The sequence below is a fragment of the Typopeltis vanoorti genome, chromosome 15, assembly GCF_054136105.1.
Source record: "Typopeltis vanoorti isolate ZY-2024b chromosome 15, IOZ_Tvanoo_1.0, whole genome shotgun sequence".
Classification (NCBI taxonomy): Eukaryota; Metazoa; Arthropoda; class Arachnida; order Uropygi; family Thelyphonidae; genus Typopeltis; species Typopeltis vanoorti.
In genome coordinates, this window is record NC_143563.1 from 95618244 (window position 1) to 95637691 (window position 19448).

General features: G+C 37.1%; 1 protein-coding gene across 1 annotated transcript in view; it reads left to right on the top strand.

Moving 5' to 3' along the window:
- Positions 1–709: 709 nt before the first annotated feature.
- LOC150098997 (uncharacterized) overlaps positions 710–19448 on the top strand; it is a 37099-nt gene continuing 18360 nt past the window's right edge. Inside the window, exon 1 of the mRNA XM_090405790.1 lies at positions 710–1547. Within this exon, the coding sequence (XP_090261916.1) occupies positions 710–1547 (838 nt within the window). The remainder of the gene's footprint in view (positions 1548–19448) is intronic.

Below are 19448 nucleotides of genomic sequence, written 5' to 3' on the forward strand. Positions count from 1 at the left end.
ATTGCCGAACATCTCGCACGCCATCTTCGGTACCTTATGGCCTTCATGCGACTCGTACATACTAGCTTGGACAAATAAGCTGGTTTGACTTTGTCGACATTAATGCCATTGCCTCCTATTTTCCCACAATGTCTTTGCAGTCAGATAGATAGTGGCCTTACTGCTAAAGACCATTTACTTTATTAGAAAATATGTTCCGAAGTTATTTAGACAACACTAAATACATAACGAAATATTTTCCTTGAAGCATTATTAATTCTTAGCTTGGCATTCGGTTTCTTCAGCTATAAGGTGAATTGTAATTTCAGGTTGATATAAAAGAGAGCTGCAGTTCTGAAACGTATTCCAATCAAAACATTTCGTGAGCCTTCTTAGCAGATTCGTTTTTAGTATGAATAATTTAGTGAGTTTATCTGCTGAATTTTTAAAGTTAGCACTCTTTTTTCTTTTTCTTTTTCAATTTAATTTTTGGCTGTGTTAATACTCGTAAATATAATCAAAATGCCTTGGTTAGCTAATTTCACAGTTATACAGTTTGTTTTGTTTCTTTTCCTAACTGATAATCGTCCTTTTTTTTTTCAGGGTGCTCTGAGACATCCAATGACGCCAAGGATTGAGATGTGACTTTAAAAAAAATGACCATCAACAATCCTGAAAGTACTGCTTACCTTCATCTAAAGAATCCAACCTGAAGACCAACGAGGTGATCATGGAATTTTACTTCAACGACTGCCAAAGTGTGGAGTCCACAGACATTAGCGACACCTTCTCGCTAGCCTCGACTCCAAAACCTCTCATAGGTAGCAGGCCTTCGGTTTTCAATTCGAAATTTGACTCCGCTAGTTACATTGCTGGTCGCACATCTCCTGGCCATGACCTCGGCTACCACACGCTACTAACTAGGCAGAGCCTCACTCCAACTCCGACTCACTCACCGACAAGTTCGTACCGAGCCATTCCTAGCCAACCTCGAGTTCCGTCCGCATGGACTGACGTCTCTTCCTCTTGTGGACCTCACTTTTCGCGAAACATCGATGACCTGGTGCCACCCTTGACCACCAGAAGAGTCCCTCATGGGAGTCACGTGGCCGACACCGATAAGTTGCTGGCAACTTTCAAAGGTAAAAAACTAAGCAGGTCTTCACCGTTCGACAGACTTGCCGATGACGTCATCTTAAAGGTTTTCTCGTATTTATCGAGCAATCACCTCTGTGTCTGTGCACGGGTATGTCGGCGATGGTATTTCCTTGCTTGGGAACCTCAACTGTGGTCTTCGGTAATTCTAAGCAGTGAAAAAATCCACGTGGACCTCGGATTAAAGACATTGTTTCGTCTTCTTTGTCGGGACTCCCCTACGATGTGTCTGACTGTGGAGAGGATAGTCCTTAATGGCTGCACACGTTTGACGGACAAAGGACTCAACACAATAGCAAGGAAGTGTCCTCAGTTAAGGATTCTGGAGATCAAAGGATGCAGTTCTGTTACCAATGGTGGTATTAGTGATGTAGTAACCAAGTGCGTCAGTCTGGAAAAGCTGGACCTCACAGGTAAGTGTCAGTTTTTTATCTTCAAAGTTTGAAAAAATCCATTATCTTGTAAGTTAACTTAATCATTTTCGGATGTCCAAAATATAGATCCTATGTCCTCCTCTCTCTCTCTCTCTCTCTTTCATTCGTGGTGTATGACCTTAAAACAAAACCTCCTCATAAAGCCTGTTCAATGGACATGCTCCAGCAAACATACTCATCTCCTTGGTGAAATTACATATATTACTTCTTCAAGTATCAATACTATTTGTATTTGTTATACATTCATCAAGGTCAGACGTTAGGAGAGAAAGCAAAAAGATTAAGATCTAATCATGATTTAGGCTAAACAAAATCCCATTAATGTAAGTTATATTGCTTTTGTGTCTGCTGAAGTAAAAAATCGTTAAATGCTAGTTCCTTTTTCTTAATTCTAGGGTAATATTGTGGATAATATTAATAATTAGATATGATTAATGAAGAATAAAAAAAATGAAAACTTGGCTTTAATCGCACATATTTTCGTAAAGAACTGGAACTAGCTTGAAAGTGCTAATGTATGTTCTAAATTTCATCAAAATTCGTCCATCAAACTGCATTATAAATGTGAATTTCACATTTATAATGCTTTTACCTGATTGTTTCACAAATCCCTTGTGTTTTATCTTAAAATATGATTAATCCACCTATATAACGGCGATTAAGACAGCATTCTCGAAGGTAAACTAAATGTTGGTAAACGAACACAGCTATTTTGATCCATTCCTTCACCAAAATCGTAACCAGTTCCTGCAGTGAAGTTGGACGTGTGTTGATCTTTAGGTTTCAACCGACTTGAAACCTAAAGATGCTTCTGTAGGTTTTAGATCGGCAACACATGATTGTCCAGAATGTCAATATAAATTCACATGTTCATTTTTCTGAACACTGTGACAAGTTCCAAATCAAGATAACCATCATGGCCACAGTGAACAGACGGATGATATATTCAGGTAAAGTTCAGAAAGTCGCCCGAATGCATTCATCAGCTATTCAACGATCAGCTATCCAACCACAGCGAAAACTCTGCACCATTCAAGTCGAATTTTAGTATTGTTTGAGTTGATTTACCTTTACTCGTTACATAGATTGGTTTCCATAAATGGAAGTCTATTTATGGAAACCAATGTCGTTGGAATTCAGTACCTAATATTCTGACATAAGCTTCTACAAATGTGAACGTCCTGGACTGGCGGAGAAAAAGCCACAGCATAACCCTTTTTCAGCATCGCGTCATCTCAAGCAAAGTTTTCAAGCCATTTCAGGCTCCAAAACAAGCCTTCAAAATGAGCAGCAATCAGGTTTGTCCCAGTAACAGTTTCCCAGTAAGACAGGACATGTGGGTAATTTTTGCAACACGCTATACATATCTATAGTTGGAAGCTTTTTTTTTTTTAAATGTCTTCTTTAGACCAATAGGAAGAATCACAAAAAAGGCAGGGAAATGACAATATTTCGGATTAAGTTGGAATTTTAAGCTTTTTTATTTTTATTTTTTTGAGACAGTGTGATTTTTTTCTCTTCTGATAAATTAATATCAACAGTCAACTATTTTAGATATGAGATGATTTCCAACGTCTGGTGTGATACCATTACAATGCTAACTGTAGATCCAAAGTAACTGTAAAAGTGCATATTTATTTTGCGGATTATTTTACTCACCACGTCACTAATGTGTACTGTGGACTTAATCCTAATGACAGGAGTATCATTAAAACATGCATGCAGTCATCCTATGTAATACAAATCACAAGCAAAAATGAGCCAAGCCTTACTGTGCACAGCCGCCACTCAAAAGTGGCACAGTAAACGGATACCATTAAGATATGAATGGTAGGAAAAACCCAACATTAGTGACTTCATCGAGTAAAAAGTTATTGTTGGTGCTCGGCAGCTAGTACGCCATTAAAGAGAACAGGATAGTACATCCATCTGAACCGCAGCCAGAAGACTCCCACTCTCATTATTAATAAAAGACTTATGTCTCCATAAAGATATTAGAAGGAACTGTAAAATAAATAAAAATAACTACAGCTTGTTTATGGAATTAACATTATGGAATACGAAACACTGATGTTAGATTTGACTGCGTCCCATTCAGAGCACTTATGGGATTTTTCATCGGAGAAGGAAACGTACGCATTGGCGCATCCATGGGGGGGGGGATCCCGGTCCCCCCCCCCAAAAAAAAAAGAAAGAAAAAGGGAAAAACACTAGAAAATTTTCCAAAAATCTTTTCCTAGTTAATTTTTTTTTTAAATTTATGTTGTGTCCTTTCTTCTATTTCTATACTACTTATGAATTAGCGGTCACATAAGGTGGGAATACCCTATAACTCACGAGAATCACGGCCGCTGTGAATGCAAGGCGGTGCTCGGGCGGATCGAGCGCTACTTCGTTTGCCCCAGCAGGGCCAGAGGAGATCACGTGTATCATGTATTGGCGATCACTGCAGATGCTCAGTCATAGGTCGTATGCAATGCGTAGTGTGTATTCTCAAATCGTCTACTCAACTCGCCCCCCCCCGCCCAAGATTAAATCTTAAGTGCTCTGCCCCTTCCCCTCAAGCTTAAATCTTGAGTGTCGCCCGCCGAGATTAAATCCTGAGTGTGTCACTGAACGTACGAGTATGGCTAAATGTACACCAATGTTGGACACTTTCTAAAATTGCCACATATGTAACAGCTGTAATTGTAACGTGAGGTAATCTGAACCCTAATTAATCCATTCCCTAATTTGTTAGGTTGATGTTCTTCACATTAATATCTTCAATCAGTCGCCGAAACTAAACTTAAGTACAAAGAAAGAAGACTCAGTCGAACAAATGCAGTTGGGATCTTCAAATTTGAGACACGGTATTTCTTATTAGTATGAGCACGATTATTTAAAAAGTATATAAATACTTTTTTTTTAAAAAAAAAGGGAGGGAACCCCTCTTTTTTTATTTATTTAGAGCATGAGCAAATACCCTGCTTACTCATCCCTGCATCAATTCCTACTATATTCATTTCTATTTATTTTTACCATTGTGCGCAAACAAACAGAACGCGAACAGTGACTCATTATTATTATTATTGCCGCTGTTTTCTTTTTCTTCCCCATTTATCTCGTTCACGATCTAGGATGAAATTCCTGAACGAAAAAATAGGTTATGTTATATTGATCCCACCCTCCTCCACCGGAGCAGTTTTTCTTTTTCACCGTGAAAGGCTTGTATTACTGTCTGCATACAGTCACCATACACGTTTCACGACTAACTCACGCACACACACACTCGTAGTTTTCCTGGGAAGGTATTCAGCGTTTCCCCCTTTCTCCTCCCCTCTTTCTCTCTGCAGGAGGGTAAGAAATGGGTGGAGACATTCGCCTCCTGATAACAGTATAGACTTGTTGAGCATGCTTGAAGAGTTCGATTTAATTATGGTCCTTTAAGACAATCCCATATCTCACTAACCTCAGCATTGAAACAAGTCCTTGTAGCTTCTAAGAATCGGCTTTCCAACAGGCTGATGAGCTTGTTCTTAGGAAAGCATTTTTACGGTGTCTTTTCTAAAGCAGGCGCATGCTCAGAAGGAAGATAGAGAATCTGTTATAATTGTTGACTCCGATTTGGAGTGCAGAAATGGTTAGGTGCAGAAACCTTTTGTACAAAATAATAGTAACCATAATATAAAATGTATTTTATAGACCATTAAAAAAAAGGGGGAAAAAAGAAACAGAGAGTGAATTCCGAACGCTACCAGGTGTCAGACAGTCAACGACCTGCCGTAAGTATGTTAGTAATTGTTGTTTTATGAACGTGACACCTTAGATAGCAACTACCTGTCTACTATAATCCCATCTTTTACTTGTCTGTCACGTAGTGCTGAAACCAGTGTAAGCATATATCAAGGATACTGAAAGCAAGTTCTTGACCTTACCGCCAGGTAGCAGCACTGTGCATACCATAGTGGCTTTCAGTTGGCCAATATTTGAGTAGCTACTTGCATGTTAAACCAGAAATAGTCATTTATAAATTCTTTTAATTTATCTTTGAGTTAATTTTAAAGAGATTTGAGAAATATTTAAAAGCTTCCGATGTAATTACAGGTATTAGGATCTGAAATTACACTGTCTCTTGTGCTTAAACAGCGTATTTCATTGGATTGTCGAGAACTATTCAGAGGAGAGGACATTAATGAAAATATGTAAATGATATCACACTGTAAGGAGAGTACGGAGCATGAAATCACGGACAATATGCCCAAACAGTGCACCATAATTTTTTAAAATAAATCTACTTTGTTTGAAAAATGCTTATTTCATTTATTTTATTATTTATATTTTAGTTATAATTTTATTTTATTTTTTTCAAATCATTAACTTCGCTCATTTCCACCTCCGTTTATCATTTAATATTGAAAATCTACAGCATTGTTTTGCTCCTTTTGTTTCGGAGATAAAATTCGAAGGGAATTTCATCTCTCCTTTTGATGAATATTTTGTACTTAGAAAGACCAGATCCGAATTTCAGAGACTCAACGATCTTTTCACATCGATATGCCTTTTCTTTCAACGAAGAGGTCTTTTCTCCCGTAAATTCAGATTCTCTCTCTCGGCAAAATGATACACGTAGTTGACAAATAAACTGCAATGCCCTCAACAACAAAGAAACTAATATATTGGAAATTAGAGTTGCATAGAGCCCGGAAGCTAAAGTAGACTTCATTCTACGATCTTATGATAAAGATGGGGGTTTTGTGCTTTCTAATACGATACAATACAGTATCACGAGTCAAAGAGTAACTGTTAAGTCAGATCCAAACTTACCGAACCAACTTCTCATCGTTCACTTCATCTTTCTTGGTTCTTTGGAACAATCTTCCTCACTCTGTCTTCCTCAATGATTACAACCTTCAGGTGTTTATAAAACATCATGTTCTTGTGCCTTTCTATCTATAAGTGCTATAAGTTTTGCAACGTTTCATGTGTAGGAGAGATTTATATATACTGAGCAAGTCACTGACTACTTTTATTACAAGAATAAGAGTTGCATTTCTAGGCCAATTTGGAATAAAATTTGACTTGCTGTAATCCCGATTCTAAGTTGAATATTATCGATGTTCTAAATTCCTTTTGACAAGAATAATTAAAGACGGTTTCGTCAATTAGACTCATTCTGGCTTAATTATAATATTAATAATCACAGCCAGCGCTATTTTCAGGATTTTAAGGCCAAAGGCCTAATTAGATTGACGTTCGTAATCATAATGTTAAGATAAGGGGGTTAGTCTTATGTCTGCGCATATGTTTGTGTGTTTAAATTGCATTGGTTCTCCTGCCGTGTTTTATCTGGATCAAAAATGTCATCTCCGTATGAAACAATATAACTCACCTTCAGCTGAAAAGTCCTATAAACAGCTTTTGAGTTGTATTTTCTCGCATCCTATACAAGTTGTTCGAACTATTTGTTCCAATCTTAAGGAACAAGAAAATGGAGGATGCAAGGGACAAGGTTAAAAAGTACAGCGCTGCGGACACTGATACACATCGACAAGTCATTTGTCGACTGTTTCCACGAAAAAACCTGTGAATAAATTGCACGGAGTTGAAAACTAAATTAAGGTTAAAATTATCATTCAAATTTTGCTAATTGTATACTAAGCAAAATTTGCAAATAATTATTCAGTAGATGCAACAATAATATATAAAGTTGTTTTAAAATATATATTTTGCATTTATTTTTATTATCTCTGTTTCCATACTTCCGTTATGAGAATCTATTTCATTATCAGTGACACATTATCTGACCGAACCTCTTAGCCCGATAATGTTTAGAAGATGGCTAAAGAAATTCAGCCCGATAATGTTTACAAATGATAATATCTCATCAAGATCATGGCTGAAGATATTTTTTCCTGTGGAAATATTCCCAAGCTCTCTTATTTTCAGATTTTATAAAAGCAAATTGTTATATATACGGCGCACAGGAGTCTGAAGTAATTATTAGGTTGATACGAAGTCTATCCTGCACATAATGAAGCTACGTAAACTATAATTAATAAAGCAACATCTTTACCACCACATGTTGGGCTGCCGGTTAATTAGGGGCTGCAGGACAAGACATGCAGTCTGAAGTTCTTCCGTTGCCCTTCGGCAAATATCAGTTATAGGATAAACGGAAACATGTTTTGGTAAATAGTTAAAATTCATATTAAGTAGACGATTCAGTTCTGGGGAAAATTTTTACTAGTTGATAACACTAATGCTGTCGCATTTTTTTATCTGGTGTGATAAATCACTTTAACAGGTTTTTTTTTTTTTCCAAATGATATTTATTGTTTTACATTGTAGTATAAGAGACGAAGGAAGAAACAATTGGAGGCGCTATTATAACAAACAAACAGGAGAACAAACACGTAAACAAAATTTTTAAATTATCCCATGGTGGTTCTCAGTTTCAGAAGCCCGGAATTGCCTAAGGAGATGTTTTTAAGTCGGGGGTAAGAAAGACGATTATAAAAAATAAGGAAAATAAAGGTGGGAAAACTACACCGTTGACTATCCGTATGTGTAAGGTCACATATCAACTACGGTAGTTCGGAGCCGCCGCTCTTAATGAAAACTTTACTGGACCACACAGGTTTTTTTTTTTTTTTTTTTTAAGTGCGTCATCGTCAGAGGGGGGAGGGAAACAAAATGATTGATGCACATTGGGGGACTAATAAAATTCAGCCTACCGCTGTAAAAATTGTTTGAGCTGTGCGAAGTTATTCTCTGTAGTAAGGAGAACAACTTCGCACTTTTTCGTTGTTTCTCACACACACACACACACACACACACACAGGAGAAGAATTCAAAATTTCGAAGAGAAGTTACTGGTACGCGCTCTTGATTAACAATAAAAATTAAACCTAAAAACTTCGGTTTAATTCTTCGTTAAGCTAAATCACATTAATGAGAGAGAGAGAGATATTATGATGAAAAAAGTGTAAATTTTCTTGCTCAGTGGTGTCATCGACACATTGGATAGTCCTGAGACTTGCCCAGTAAATTGTAGTTTTCAATGCTCTTCAAAACCCGTTAGTGGTGATATTGATTTCGTTATAACGAACAAAGAAAAAAATGAACTTTCTATTGCTATCAGTGCTCAATACTGTGCACAGTCTGTGTTACTGTATTCGAATGAAGGAAATGTTCGTAGTAAGGAGAATAACTTCGCACTTTTTTATTGCTCCTCAAGCTAAAGTATTCGTGTTCAACTTTTAATACTCTGCACTTTTTATTGCTCCTCAAGCTAAAGTATTCGTGTTCAACTTTTAATACTCTGCACTTTTTATTGCTCCTCAAGCTAAAGTATTCGTGTTCAACTTTTAATACTCTGCACTTTTTTATTGCTCCTCAAGCTAAAGTATTCGTGTTCAACTTTTAATACTCTGCACTTTTTATGTTTCTCATGCAAATTTACATGTAGTCGACTTTTATGAAACTTTCTTTTCAGACTAAAGAATTTTTTTTTTTTTACTGCTTTAGACATTTTCTCGTTTCTACTGTTGTCGTCTATAATTAAATCGGTTATTTGCAAAATGTGTTCATTGCTGAAAAATGAAGAAAGAAAGTTAAAATGAGAAGGGGGATAAGAACGGAATCTCGGTTCCATGAATAATGTGGGAGTTGAAGAGAGTGTAAACAAGGCCAATTCTACCCCTCCCCTTTTCTTTTTTCGATACTGTTGCATCTCAACACACATCAATTAAGTAAAAATTCTCGATTCATTCGAATATGTTCTGCCCTGTGCATATTTTCTCAAACAGGTTATCAACGGACGGACCAACTGACCTCAGGTATTTATGTTGCATACACGATACTTAGTTACAGCTAAGCTATCACGATGAGAGGCGCACAGATTTCAAAAATTGGGCATACTATAATATAAAAAGGTTGAGGGAGAAAGAACTACATCAAAACGAGTTGAATATGTAGTTCAGGATAAACTAAATCATTCACAAACTGCCTACACTCATACGATGATAACCCCAATTTGAAATATCAACGATGTTCTAATTCTTCTTCGTCAATTTCGATATATTTTTGAACAATTTACAATATTTCTGCTGTTTGATTTAATCAGAACCTTACAGAGAGGCATCCAATGATTTGTTTCTCCTTCATTCTTCTGTGTTTCCTACATCCAGCGAAGACCAGTTTGAATGCGTTTACTTATCTGCAACCGACTATTCTCCACTAGATGAGTACAAAATTGGTAAACCAGCTAAGACGTATACTTTACGAACATCGGGTAGGTCAGTAACCCTTGCAATTCAAGGATGGAATGATAACTCTAGCAGACATTCCATTAGACCTACAAATACAATTTTTTTTTTTACTACTGAAAATTACATTTTGCAAGGCGTCTTGGCTCTCCAGCGCTTGCATCTTAAGACCAGCTTGGGTAAATGTTTCCAGTTTATCAACTTCACACACGGGGTTATCAGTGACACGTGATGTAGAGGAGTACAGTACCACAGCCAGTAATTTTGATAAGTGTGTAGTTAGAAGCGATCAATCATACCTCGAGTGGCATACCTGTGGCTATGTTACGATGTAATACTCATTATTACAGTGCGATATACAAGGAGGCATCTCTCACGTCCAGGCGAGTTCTGCAAGACCTTTGTACCAATAGCCTGAGAATACTAGAGGAGATGTCTTTGTATTATAAAGAATAATTGTTTTTGTTTATGCACTTCCTTTCCAAAAGTTTAGGAGTATTTTGTTGCATTTTAGTCCCAAACTTACAGAGAATGAAAAATAATTTAACGCATACCAGCTCTCTCTAGCACTTCCATTTTTTTTTACTTTTCTCTCTTTTGTGAAAGAATGAAAAAGAGAGATTCTTGAGAGTTTTACTGTCAGTAAATAATTCATCAATAGACGGAGAAAAATCAATAAATCTGAACAGTACATTTTCACACTGTCAATCTACAATGTTTCTCAATTGCCTCTCATGTCCATTCTTGGAAGTATTATTGGTCACTGAAGCATATAACGATTTTAAAAAAAATTGTATTATACCAAAATAAAATCAATGGTGTCTTGAGTTTGGAAGAGAAATTTCTAATTATTAATATATGAATTCGACCAATTATCCTAATATATATGGTACTAAATTTAATTATTTAAAAAAAAAGGACATTTTAATGTTTTGGAGTAAAAAACAAACCGGAGCACCCGGCGTAAAAACTATTCCTCCAGAAGATAAATTACACCTTATACCAACTAAATACCGACTTAAATAACAAACACTGATCCCTTCATCATTCTCAAGTGGGGTGAAAACTTAACGAATTTCAATGTTATTAAAACTCGGTCCTGTCTTATTATCCGCAAGAAGATCCTAATCCACTATAATGTTCCGATATCCTTCCAAAATCAGTTTCTCCCTTCTTGGGCACATCCAGGATAAGCTGTCACATCCAGTTTATCCTGGCAGCAGCATATTACATCCAATCTCCTCACCCTCTAAAAATTTTGTGTTCTTTTTCATTCAAAACATTACTTCCTTCCTATTCAACTACTAACACTATATATGTCTCAGATCCGAGATTGGAATGTTGTTCTCACATTCGGGGTGGTCCATCCAAAAACCTCCCTAAGAAATCTTGAGCAATCCGCTGGAATAGGTGACCCCTCTCTCTCTCTCTCTCGCAGACTTCCTGTAAGCACTAGAGCAGACACTGTTCAATGGCCATACATTATCCGAACCTCATCTTCCTTCAATCCATCCACCTATTTCTTTGGAACAATCTCCCTCGAAATGAGAATAATCCCTAACTCAGTTTACTTACCTCCCTTGTCATCATTTTTATATTTAGTTTAATTTTTAATTCGTAATTTCACGTTTAATAATGCAATTCATTTCGACACGTGAAATACAAAGAGATGTCTTGTCGCATTCAATTTGATAATCGATTCTTCATGATGGCTTTAAAAATCTGAGATCAGAGCAATATAACTGCATGATAAGTCTCTCGGATTCATTGATACGAAACGGGATGAATACCATCGGTGAAAAGAACGAATAGAGAAAGTGAAACGTGTACCATTTAGCAGCAAATGACTAACCTCATCACTCAATATCAATTTTACTCTTTTACCAAATTACTTGAAATTTGATAAAGTGTTCAGAAAATTAAGGGGGGAAGACACAAAAGAAGAAAATGAACACTCACAGGGCGTAAGAAAGGGGGAGAGACGGAGGAAAAACAGGAGATTATCACCTCAATCGCCAAATCGTTTCGATACAATAAGCTATCTGAAATCTAGTGAGTAGACAGTTGGTTGGGGTACACTGAAAGAGCCTCTAATTAACACTTGGGGGTCAGTATAATGATGAATTGATAGTAATTAACTTGAATGATAGGATGGATGTTGGAAATGATGAATCGGTGAGACAAGCAGTTTATTGAATCTACTGACACTCGGTAGCATTCCTGGAAGATTCCCATGATCGATTTCTAGCACGGAAATTTCAGATATGAGTGTTAGCAACCAGTCAACTTGAAAACGATAGCTGATTGGTGACTCAATCACCGTTCTGAATCTTGTTTGTAGTGGCTTCTGAATTTTAGATTGCCAACTAAGCTGAAAGTTTTGAGTTATAATTGAAATATTGAGCTCATGACTGGAAATTGTGTTTAATTTGTATCATTTGGTTTCCGTTGTAGTTAATGATGTGCAATTGAATCTTTCTGTTAAGCGAATCATGCATATGCAAATGAGCAAAAGTTTTATATTTTTCAATGCAAGTGTTTATTTTAAAATATTTTTTCACACGAAAAAAAAAGTTATGATTAAAAAAAAACTAAGTGGATATTCAATGGATGGGTTGAGAGTTGTGGGGTAAGATTCTAAATAAGATTACACGTATAATATTTGCGACCAAATTAAAATAAAAGTATTTAGTACGGTTCGGTGAACTACAATTAGCCGAAATATTGACATCGATAGAATATGGAAAAATCCTGATTTTTTTCTATACAAAATCAAGTCACGTATTTAACAGTAACCTCTGTACTACTCAGTATGTGTTAATGTTACTATACTATATATTTTCTTTAGTTGTTCTATCGAAATATTTCCTTCATCTGCAGATAGCGTTCACTTTCAACCAAGTGGTTTGATTGTCTTACTTTTCTTCGATTTTTTTTTTCTGTTTTTCTGAACTTGTTATTAGATTAATCCAAAGTAAAACTGACAACGGTTTACTAATCCCTATTCACTACTTTTTTCTTCTTCTTTTATTTATTTATTTTTTTCTTTCTTCACCATTCGCATCTTGCGTTTCCTTACTCTATTATAAATGTACACGCCACATGGGTGTTGTTTTGCCATAATCCGTGGGGGGTGGCTTCCGTTGCACGACAAGTAACCACAATATTTAGACCACCCATGACTAGGAAATGAAAGATGGGACCAGCTAAGGCATGGACGTGACCCAAAAGCCTGTTTTTTTGTGTGAACTATTGCAAAAGGTGAAACGGAAGTGCATGATTCTGCTCTGTACTATCACTAGCAACCAAACAAAAATGCACAGGGGTCAGGTTGATCAAGTAACCCCTGATTGCAACGACCATGAACTGCATGAGAACATTTTTTTAATTGAGGGAAGGGAGTTTATTTTATTCGGCCCAAATTCTCATTTTTATTAAGGAAAACGGTGTCTTAAACAATTAGCATGAGTCACAGATAGCCTTGACCGTCTTCTTTAATCGTGGTAACTTTTCTTTAGGGGGGGGGGGTCACCACCTATAAGTGCACGTGCGAACGTTTCAAATTCGAACGAACGCGGAGAACTAAATCATACAAAAGGTGAATGATAAGTTGAGCAAGTGGAAACAGATAGACACGGCTCACTAGAAAGGGGGCAGGGGAGGAGACGAGGGGTTTATTTGCTGATCCTTTTCAACCAGTGTCGTGAATACTAATGTTCATCTGTTGCGGATGGAATGCGTAAACATTTCATGCCAAGGACAGGCGAAGGTTAACAACCTCAACCTAGCTTTCGGTATAATATAATTTATCGTCTTGGCGGCATTCGAGAGAAGCGTCGTGTAGCTCTACAAGTGATTACCAGCGAACCATAAGTTTATATGCTTATCCCATTTGATAACTTAGGTACCGTTAATTTTCTAGTTTTTTTTTTTTTTTTCATTTCTCTTTCTTCTTCTAAGCACCGACTTTTTTTTTTTTTTTTTGTTAAGTCTTCGAAGGCCAAAGGACTCTTGTAATTATCTCCGTTAATCGTTGTTATTCTTCCCCTTCACTCCCCCCGCCCCAAGTTAGGTAGAGCAGTGAACTATAGGCAAACAGGACCGTTTCTTGTTAGGGTACAATGAGTACGTTCCCAGGAAGCTAGGAAGAAAGCCAAAAAATAATCATGGCAATGAGCTTAATAATTCTTCACATTCCCAATACATACGCCCCCCCCCCCCTCAGAGGAATTCCGTGATTTTAAGCAAAGAGGCTCGTGCGAGTACGATTTTGAAAGAAGATATAGGCAAAAAAAAAAAAAAAAGCAAATACGGGATATGAATTCCATTCTCCTTACGTTTCTGGAGTACGGAAGTGGCTTGTATAAGTTCCATATTTTCTAAAGCGGGGTTTCCGGTTACCTTTGCTTACCCACCGTTGATAAGATTCACACAAAAAAATAATTAAATTAAAAGGATATGTTTTAAAATTTAGATCTTAAGAGTTGCAAAATCAATTATTGAATTTACAATAGTTGCGCAAATAATAATCATAATAATGCTTGCATTTCTCTCTCTATAGTTGGTCGGTTATTTCTAATTCTGTATCCAAAATTCTCCGAAGCACTGCATATTTGTTGTTAACCTAATATGCCTTTCCCCGGAACCAATCGGGATGAGATCAGGACTGACCAGGAATAAAGGCCTTCTCAACCAATGGATTAGAAGAGTGGGGATTTATATAATCGAAAACCTGTCGTGAAAAAAATGAAAATAGACTTTTCCTACGGAGCCAACTGTTGAAGGTTCACTTAATTTGTTCTCAACAAATGTATGCCGTGCATTAACGAAACCCAGCACCTCAGTTTTTTCCAACTGTTGCATGAAGATTTTTCACCACTCCATAAATTTTTGTTGCGAGTTTTATTCCTTACATCCGCAGTAAATGTCGCTTCATCGGTAAATATAGAACCTGCGCACGTCAGCAACTGACAGCACCAACGACAAAACGGTCATTCGCATCCCATAGCCTCTTCATACATATGTGCAGTATTTTATTTTGCGGTTGGTAGACGCTTTCCAAAAAGTCGTTTTAGGAACTCCAAGCACGAGTTCCTAAAGACAACTGCTGTGTTTGGTAGAATTAAGATGGCGGTCTATGTGGAGATCTATAGTGTGACCAGTGCAGGATAGGCCATTAAGGGAATTTTGATAATTAACTTTTGTGTTTCATTGTTATTTATTGTAGAAATAAATAAGTGAATTAGATCTTGTTGTGCTTTGAAGAAGGCAGCGTTGATGTCTGTGTGCACTGTTGGTGTAATTTTGCACAATGAAACATCTAGCTCTGTATGGCCAGGTTGTGAATATCGTTTGTTATATTGCCATGAATGGGAGATAATTCTACATCTTCAGGTTTTTATTGCGAGACATGGATGGGAGATAATTCTAAATTATTTTTATTATTACGTGACGCCTCCAAGGAGCCCAAAGACTCATCGAGGAGGACACCTACTCTACAACTCTCCGTCTCGATAATTTAATCCGCCAAATACACGAACCGTCACTACCATCATCTACACCAACGCCATCTACTGCCCACCCCCACCACTAGTATTTTTTGTCTGTAAATTGCGTGTGTGCATACTCAAGGCCCATTTGTCTGTATGCGGGATGAAAAACCCGATTTTCCGGGAGGGAAAAACCCTGCTACCTCCATTAGGTTCGAAAGATTAATTACTGAAGAGGAGGATGACACTGGTATGGAGTATAATGTGGATGAGTTTCAAGTATGCCAGATGAAATTCAAGCTACATTAAAGGATCTGTTAGCTTGATGGACTGGTTTGGGAATTTGGCTAAAGAGAAAGCATTTTCAGTTCGACTTTGCAGAGGAATGGTAATTATATAGTCTGCTCCTAACTGTAGTACGTTGGTCTCGTATTGAGTAATATAATATAATGGTCTCGTATAATAATAATAAGAAGAATGACAACAATAACTGCTACTATTAATAATAATAATTATTATTATTAATAATAAAAGCCTAATAATAAGAAGAATGTCGCCTAATAAAATGAATAATAAGAAGCAAAATAGCTGAAAATTTGAGCAAATTTATCATGGACAAATGGGAATCCAGGCCTTTTGTCCAATTTAATCTCTCTCTCCCTTTTAGTTTAGTTTAGGGAAACATTCCACCAACTGTATGCTTCCAAATTCTCAATGATGGCATAGCAGTGTTGAACTTATGTAGGCCACTGCTGTGCGCGTTGACTCTAGTGATTCTGGTCAGCTATTTCTTTGTCTCCTTCATCGGTATGTGTCAAATCATCGTAGTTTAACTATGCTATTGTAGTACAAAAGTCGTATATCAATTCATTTTACAGCTGTAGATCAACAGAAATAATGGAGAATGCCACTCGATCAGTTATGTCTATGTGAAGTTAAATACAAAAAAACGAGAGAAACGCTTGAAATAAAAACGGAAATGTCAAATGGGCCATGAAAAGAAGATATCTTATTCTAGATTTTGAAGCAGGCATTATTTTTCGACACACATTTTTCTCGTTTTTACAACACGATAATGACATTATAGAGAAATTATATTCAAATAATTATTGCAGCATAAATTATACTTTATAATTTAAAACTATTATAAATACACTATTTGGAGAGAAGTCAACGGACACCATAGTATGAGGAACAAACAGCCATGGCGTCCACCTTGATAAGATGTAGGACCTCCTCTCGCTGCGATGATGCAGTAATCCTACGGGGTATACTTTCCACAAGCATACGATACCAATCTATGGGAATTTTAGACCGTTTTTCCTGTAGGCATGTAATGAGGTGCAGAACTGTTATGGGGTAAATGTCCCTTGAGAGAGAAACGCTCCAGTTCATCCCACAGATGGTCAGGAGAGTTAAGATCAGGGTTCTGTGGAGGCCAGTCAAGTGTGGTGACGTTGATGTTCACAAACCACGCAATCATAGCAACAGCAGCCTTATGACACGGGGTATTGTCTTGCTGAAAGAGACAATGGTCAGTTCCACAGAAACACCACTAAGTAGGAAGCACTGCATTGTTCAGAATGTTCAGATACTTCTCGGAGTTCAGTGTTCGTGGCACCACAAACAGAGGTCCGAGGTCAAACCAGGAAAAGTAGGACAGTACCATCACACTGCTACTTCCGAATTTCGTAGTTGGGGGTTACGCACTCTGGCAAGAGACGTTCTCCAGGCTTCCGCCACACCCCTCCATCTGCTCGATAGAGGGTGTAGCGTGATTCGTCGCTCCATAACACAGCTTTCCAAGCTTCCACATCCCACTACACACGCTCTTTGCACCACCGAAGACGATGCTGCATGTTGGTTCGGATAATGTGGGACTTGCATATTGCGGTCCTACCACGGAAACTCATGTTGTGAGCCTCGGTCGGTTCTGAATGTTTTTGTACAGAATTGGTGTTCCCGTCGAAGCCCAGAAAACTCCAGATTCAACGTGTTGGCGGGTGAATGGGGTTTTTTACATATTTCCCTTCGTAGCACCCTACTGTCACGTTCGGGAAGCGTGGTGGGTTGTCCACTGCGGGTAGCACTTACAGTTGATTCCCTGCGCTTCCATGTCAGTGTGGTATCACTGATTATTGACCTGGGATGGCCCAATTTGTCAAACAATTTTCTGAACAGATAGGCCTGAAACATGGCATCCTATCACAACGACTCTTTCACACTCCGACAACTTCCCCTTCTCGCAACCATTTCACCCGGACACAATTGCACTGACTTGGTAATATCGTATTCCTCCAATTTATACCGGCTACAAATACATCGTACATTACATGGTACGATGCACCTTGCCCATTGGGTGGGTGCCCGTTGACTTCTTTCCAAGCAGTGTAGTTTTAAAATGTATTTGTATGGTCTCCCTCAATGAGTCCTGGACTCCCTGGAGATCTAATAATAATAAATTAGAAAACTTATCCGATAGGCAGTTTTTTCATAAACACAGTACTGGTTTTGTCCTAATTTGACTTTGTATTGTCCTCTTGAAATAAATTGACAATTTTTAATGAGTTACAATGTTGGAACTAAATCCATTTCATAACTTTCCAACTGCATACAAAGAGATGGGGAGATGAACAGCTATGAATTCTAAAACCATTAAAGTGTTGAGACAAAATGGTTGTTTTTCTTAGAGAGATGGTCGAAAAAGACTTATGTTAGGACACGAGGCGGTTGATGTTGAACAGTAAACAGATAATTGGTATTTTATATTTTAATAGAAATACTGTTATATATTAGACAACTACAATAAGCATGAGACAGGACGATATAATCTTGCCTAAACTGTTCCTTGCATATCTGGAGATTTAAGATTTTTGAATGTGAACAAAAAAAAAAAAAAAAGAAAGAAAGAAATAAAATAGTGGAATCCACGTAAGACTTTTCTTACATGAATTACAAGTAAACGGCAATACGTTATTATAAACACTTCAAATGTATTTTAAAATTTTAAATTTTCTGACAACAGACATATAAACTGAATCTTTGCATCAATAGTTGATAACGAATTCTCATAATTAATTTTCACGTCAAATCTTTTAATTGCACATAGTACTTTTGTATTTCAATGATTACTGTTCATTTTCTGATTTAGTCGAACAATATCACTACTATTATTTATGCGTAATACGAAAATACCTATCTTCCTATAATACTTTCATGTTGTTTCTATAGATATAATTCGGTTCACTAGCAACATCTATATCATCCATGTCTTTCACTTTTCCTTAGCTCATATGTCTACAATGGCACAGAGTCCTCCCCCCCCCCCAGCAAAAAAAGACAAACCAGCCGAAAAGCACAGGAACTCAAGTAGCGTGATATATTAGACTCGTATTATTAGCCGCCTGAACGTAACATCAAAACAATTATCCACATTTTTCTTTACAGTTTTCCATCGGTTTATATTCAATTATATTACTGTTCTCCATTGGTTTATATATCTGATAGCACTGTGATCTGATCACAGTGCCCATCAGATAGTCTAATACGCTTTGTATCTGAGCTATAAAGAATAAGTGGCTTTGATTCTTCTACGATAATCAACTGTTGCGATAATACTGTTTCTAACTTCATAATATTTTGCTATAATATTCAAACAATACTAGGAATAACATACAGTTAGGGCGCATGATTACAATGGAATCCCAATATGCGTGCAGTAGCGTGTTATAGAATTAAATTAAATAATATAGAATTAAATATCTTGAGGGAAAAAATAGATTACATTACAATAAGATAACATATATAAAAATTATTTTACAAAATTTTGCGTGACAACTTCCCATACGTGAGGGATAGCAAGAACATCATTACGGTTTAGATTTGGTCTGTGACGTAGGGTTCCAGCACTTTTTTTTTATATAAACGTTCATGTTTACATAAAGATCTATGTAGAAGTTTGGTCTTTTCCCAATGGATCCTCTGGTTTGTGTTTTCAACTCCATGTTGTGCGAGGCCAGATTTCTACGGTTTGATAAGACGGAGATGGTCTTGATGTTCCGAAATGTCTGTCTGTCCATAGTAAGACAATTTACAGGAGCATGGAACCTCGTACAAACCAGATAGCTTCAGAGGTGAGAGTT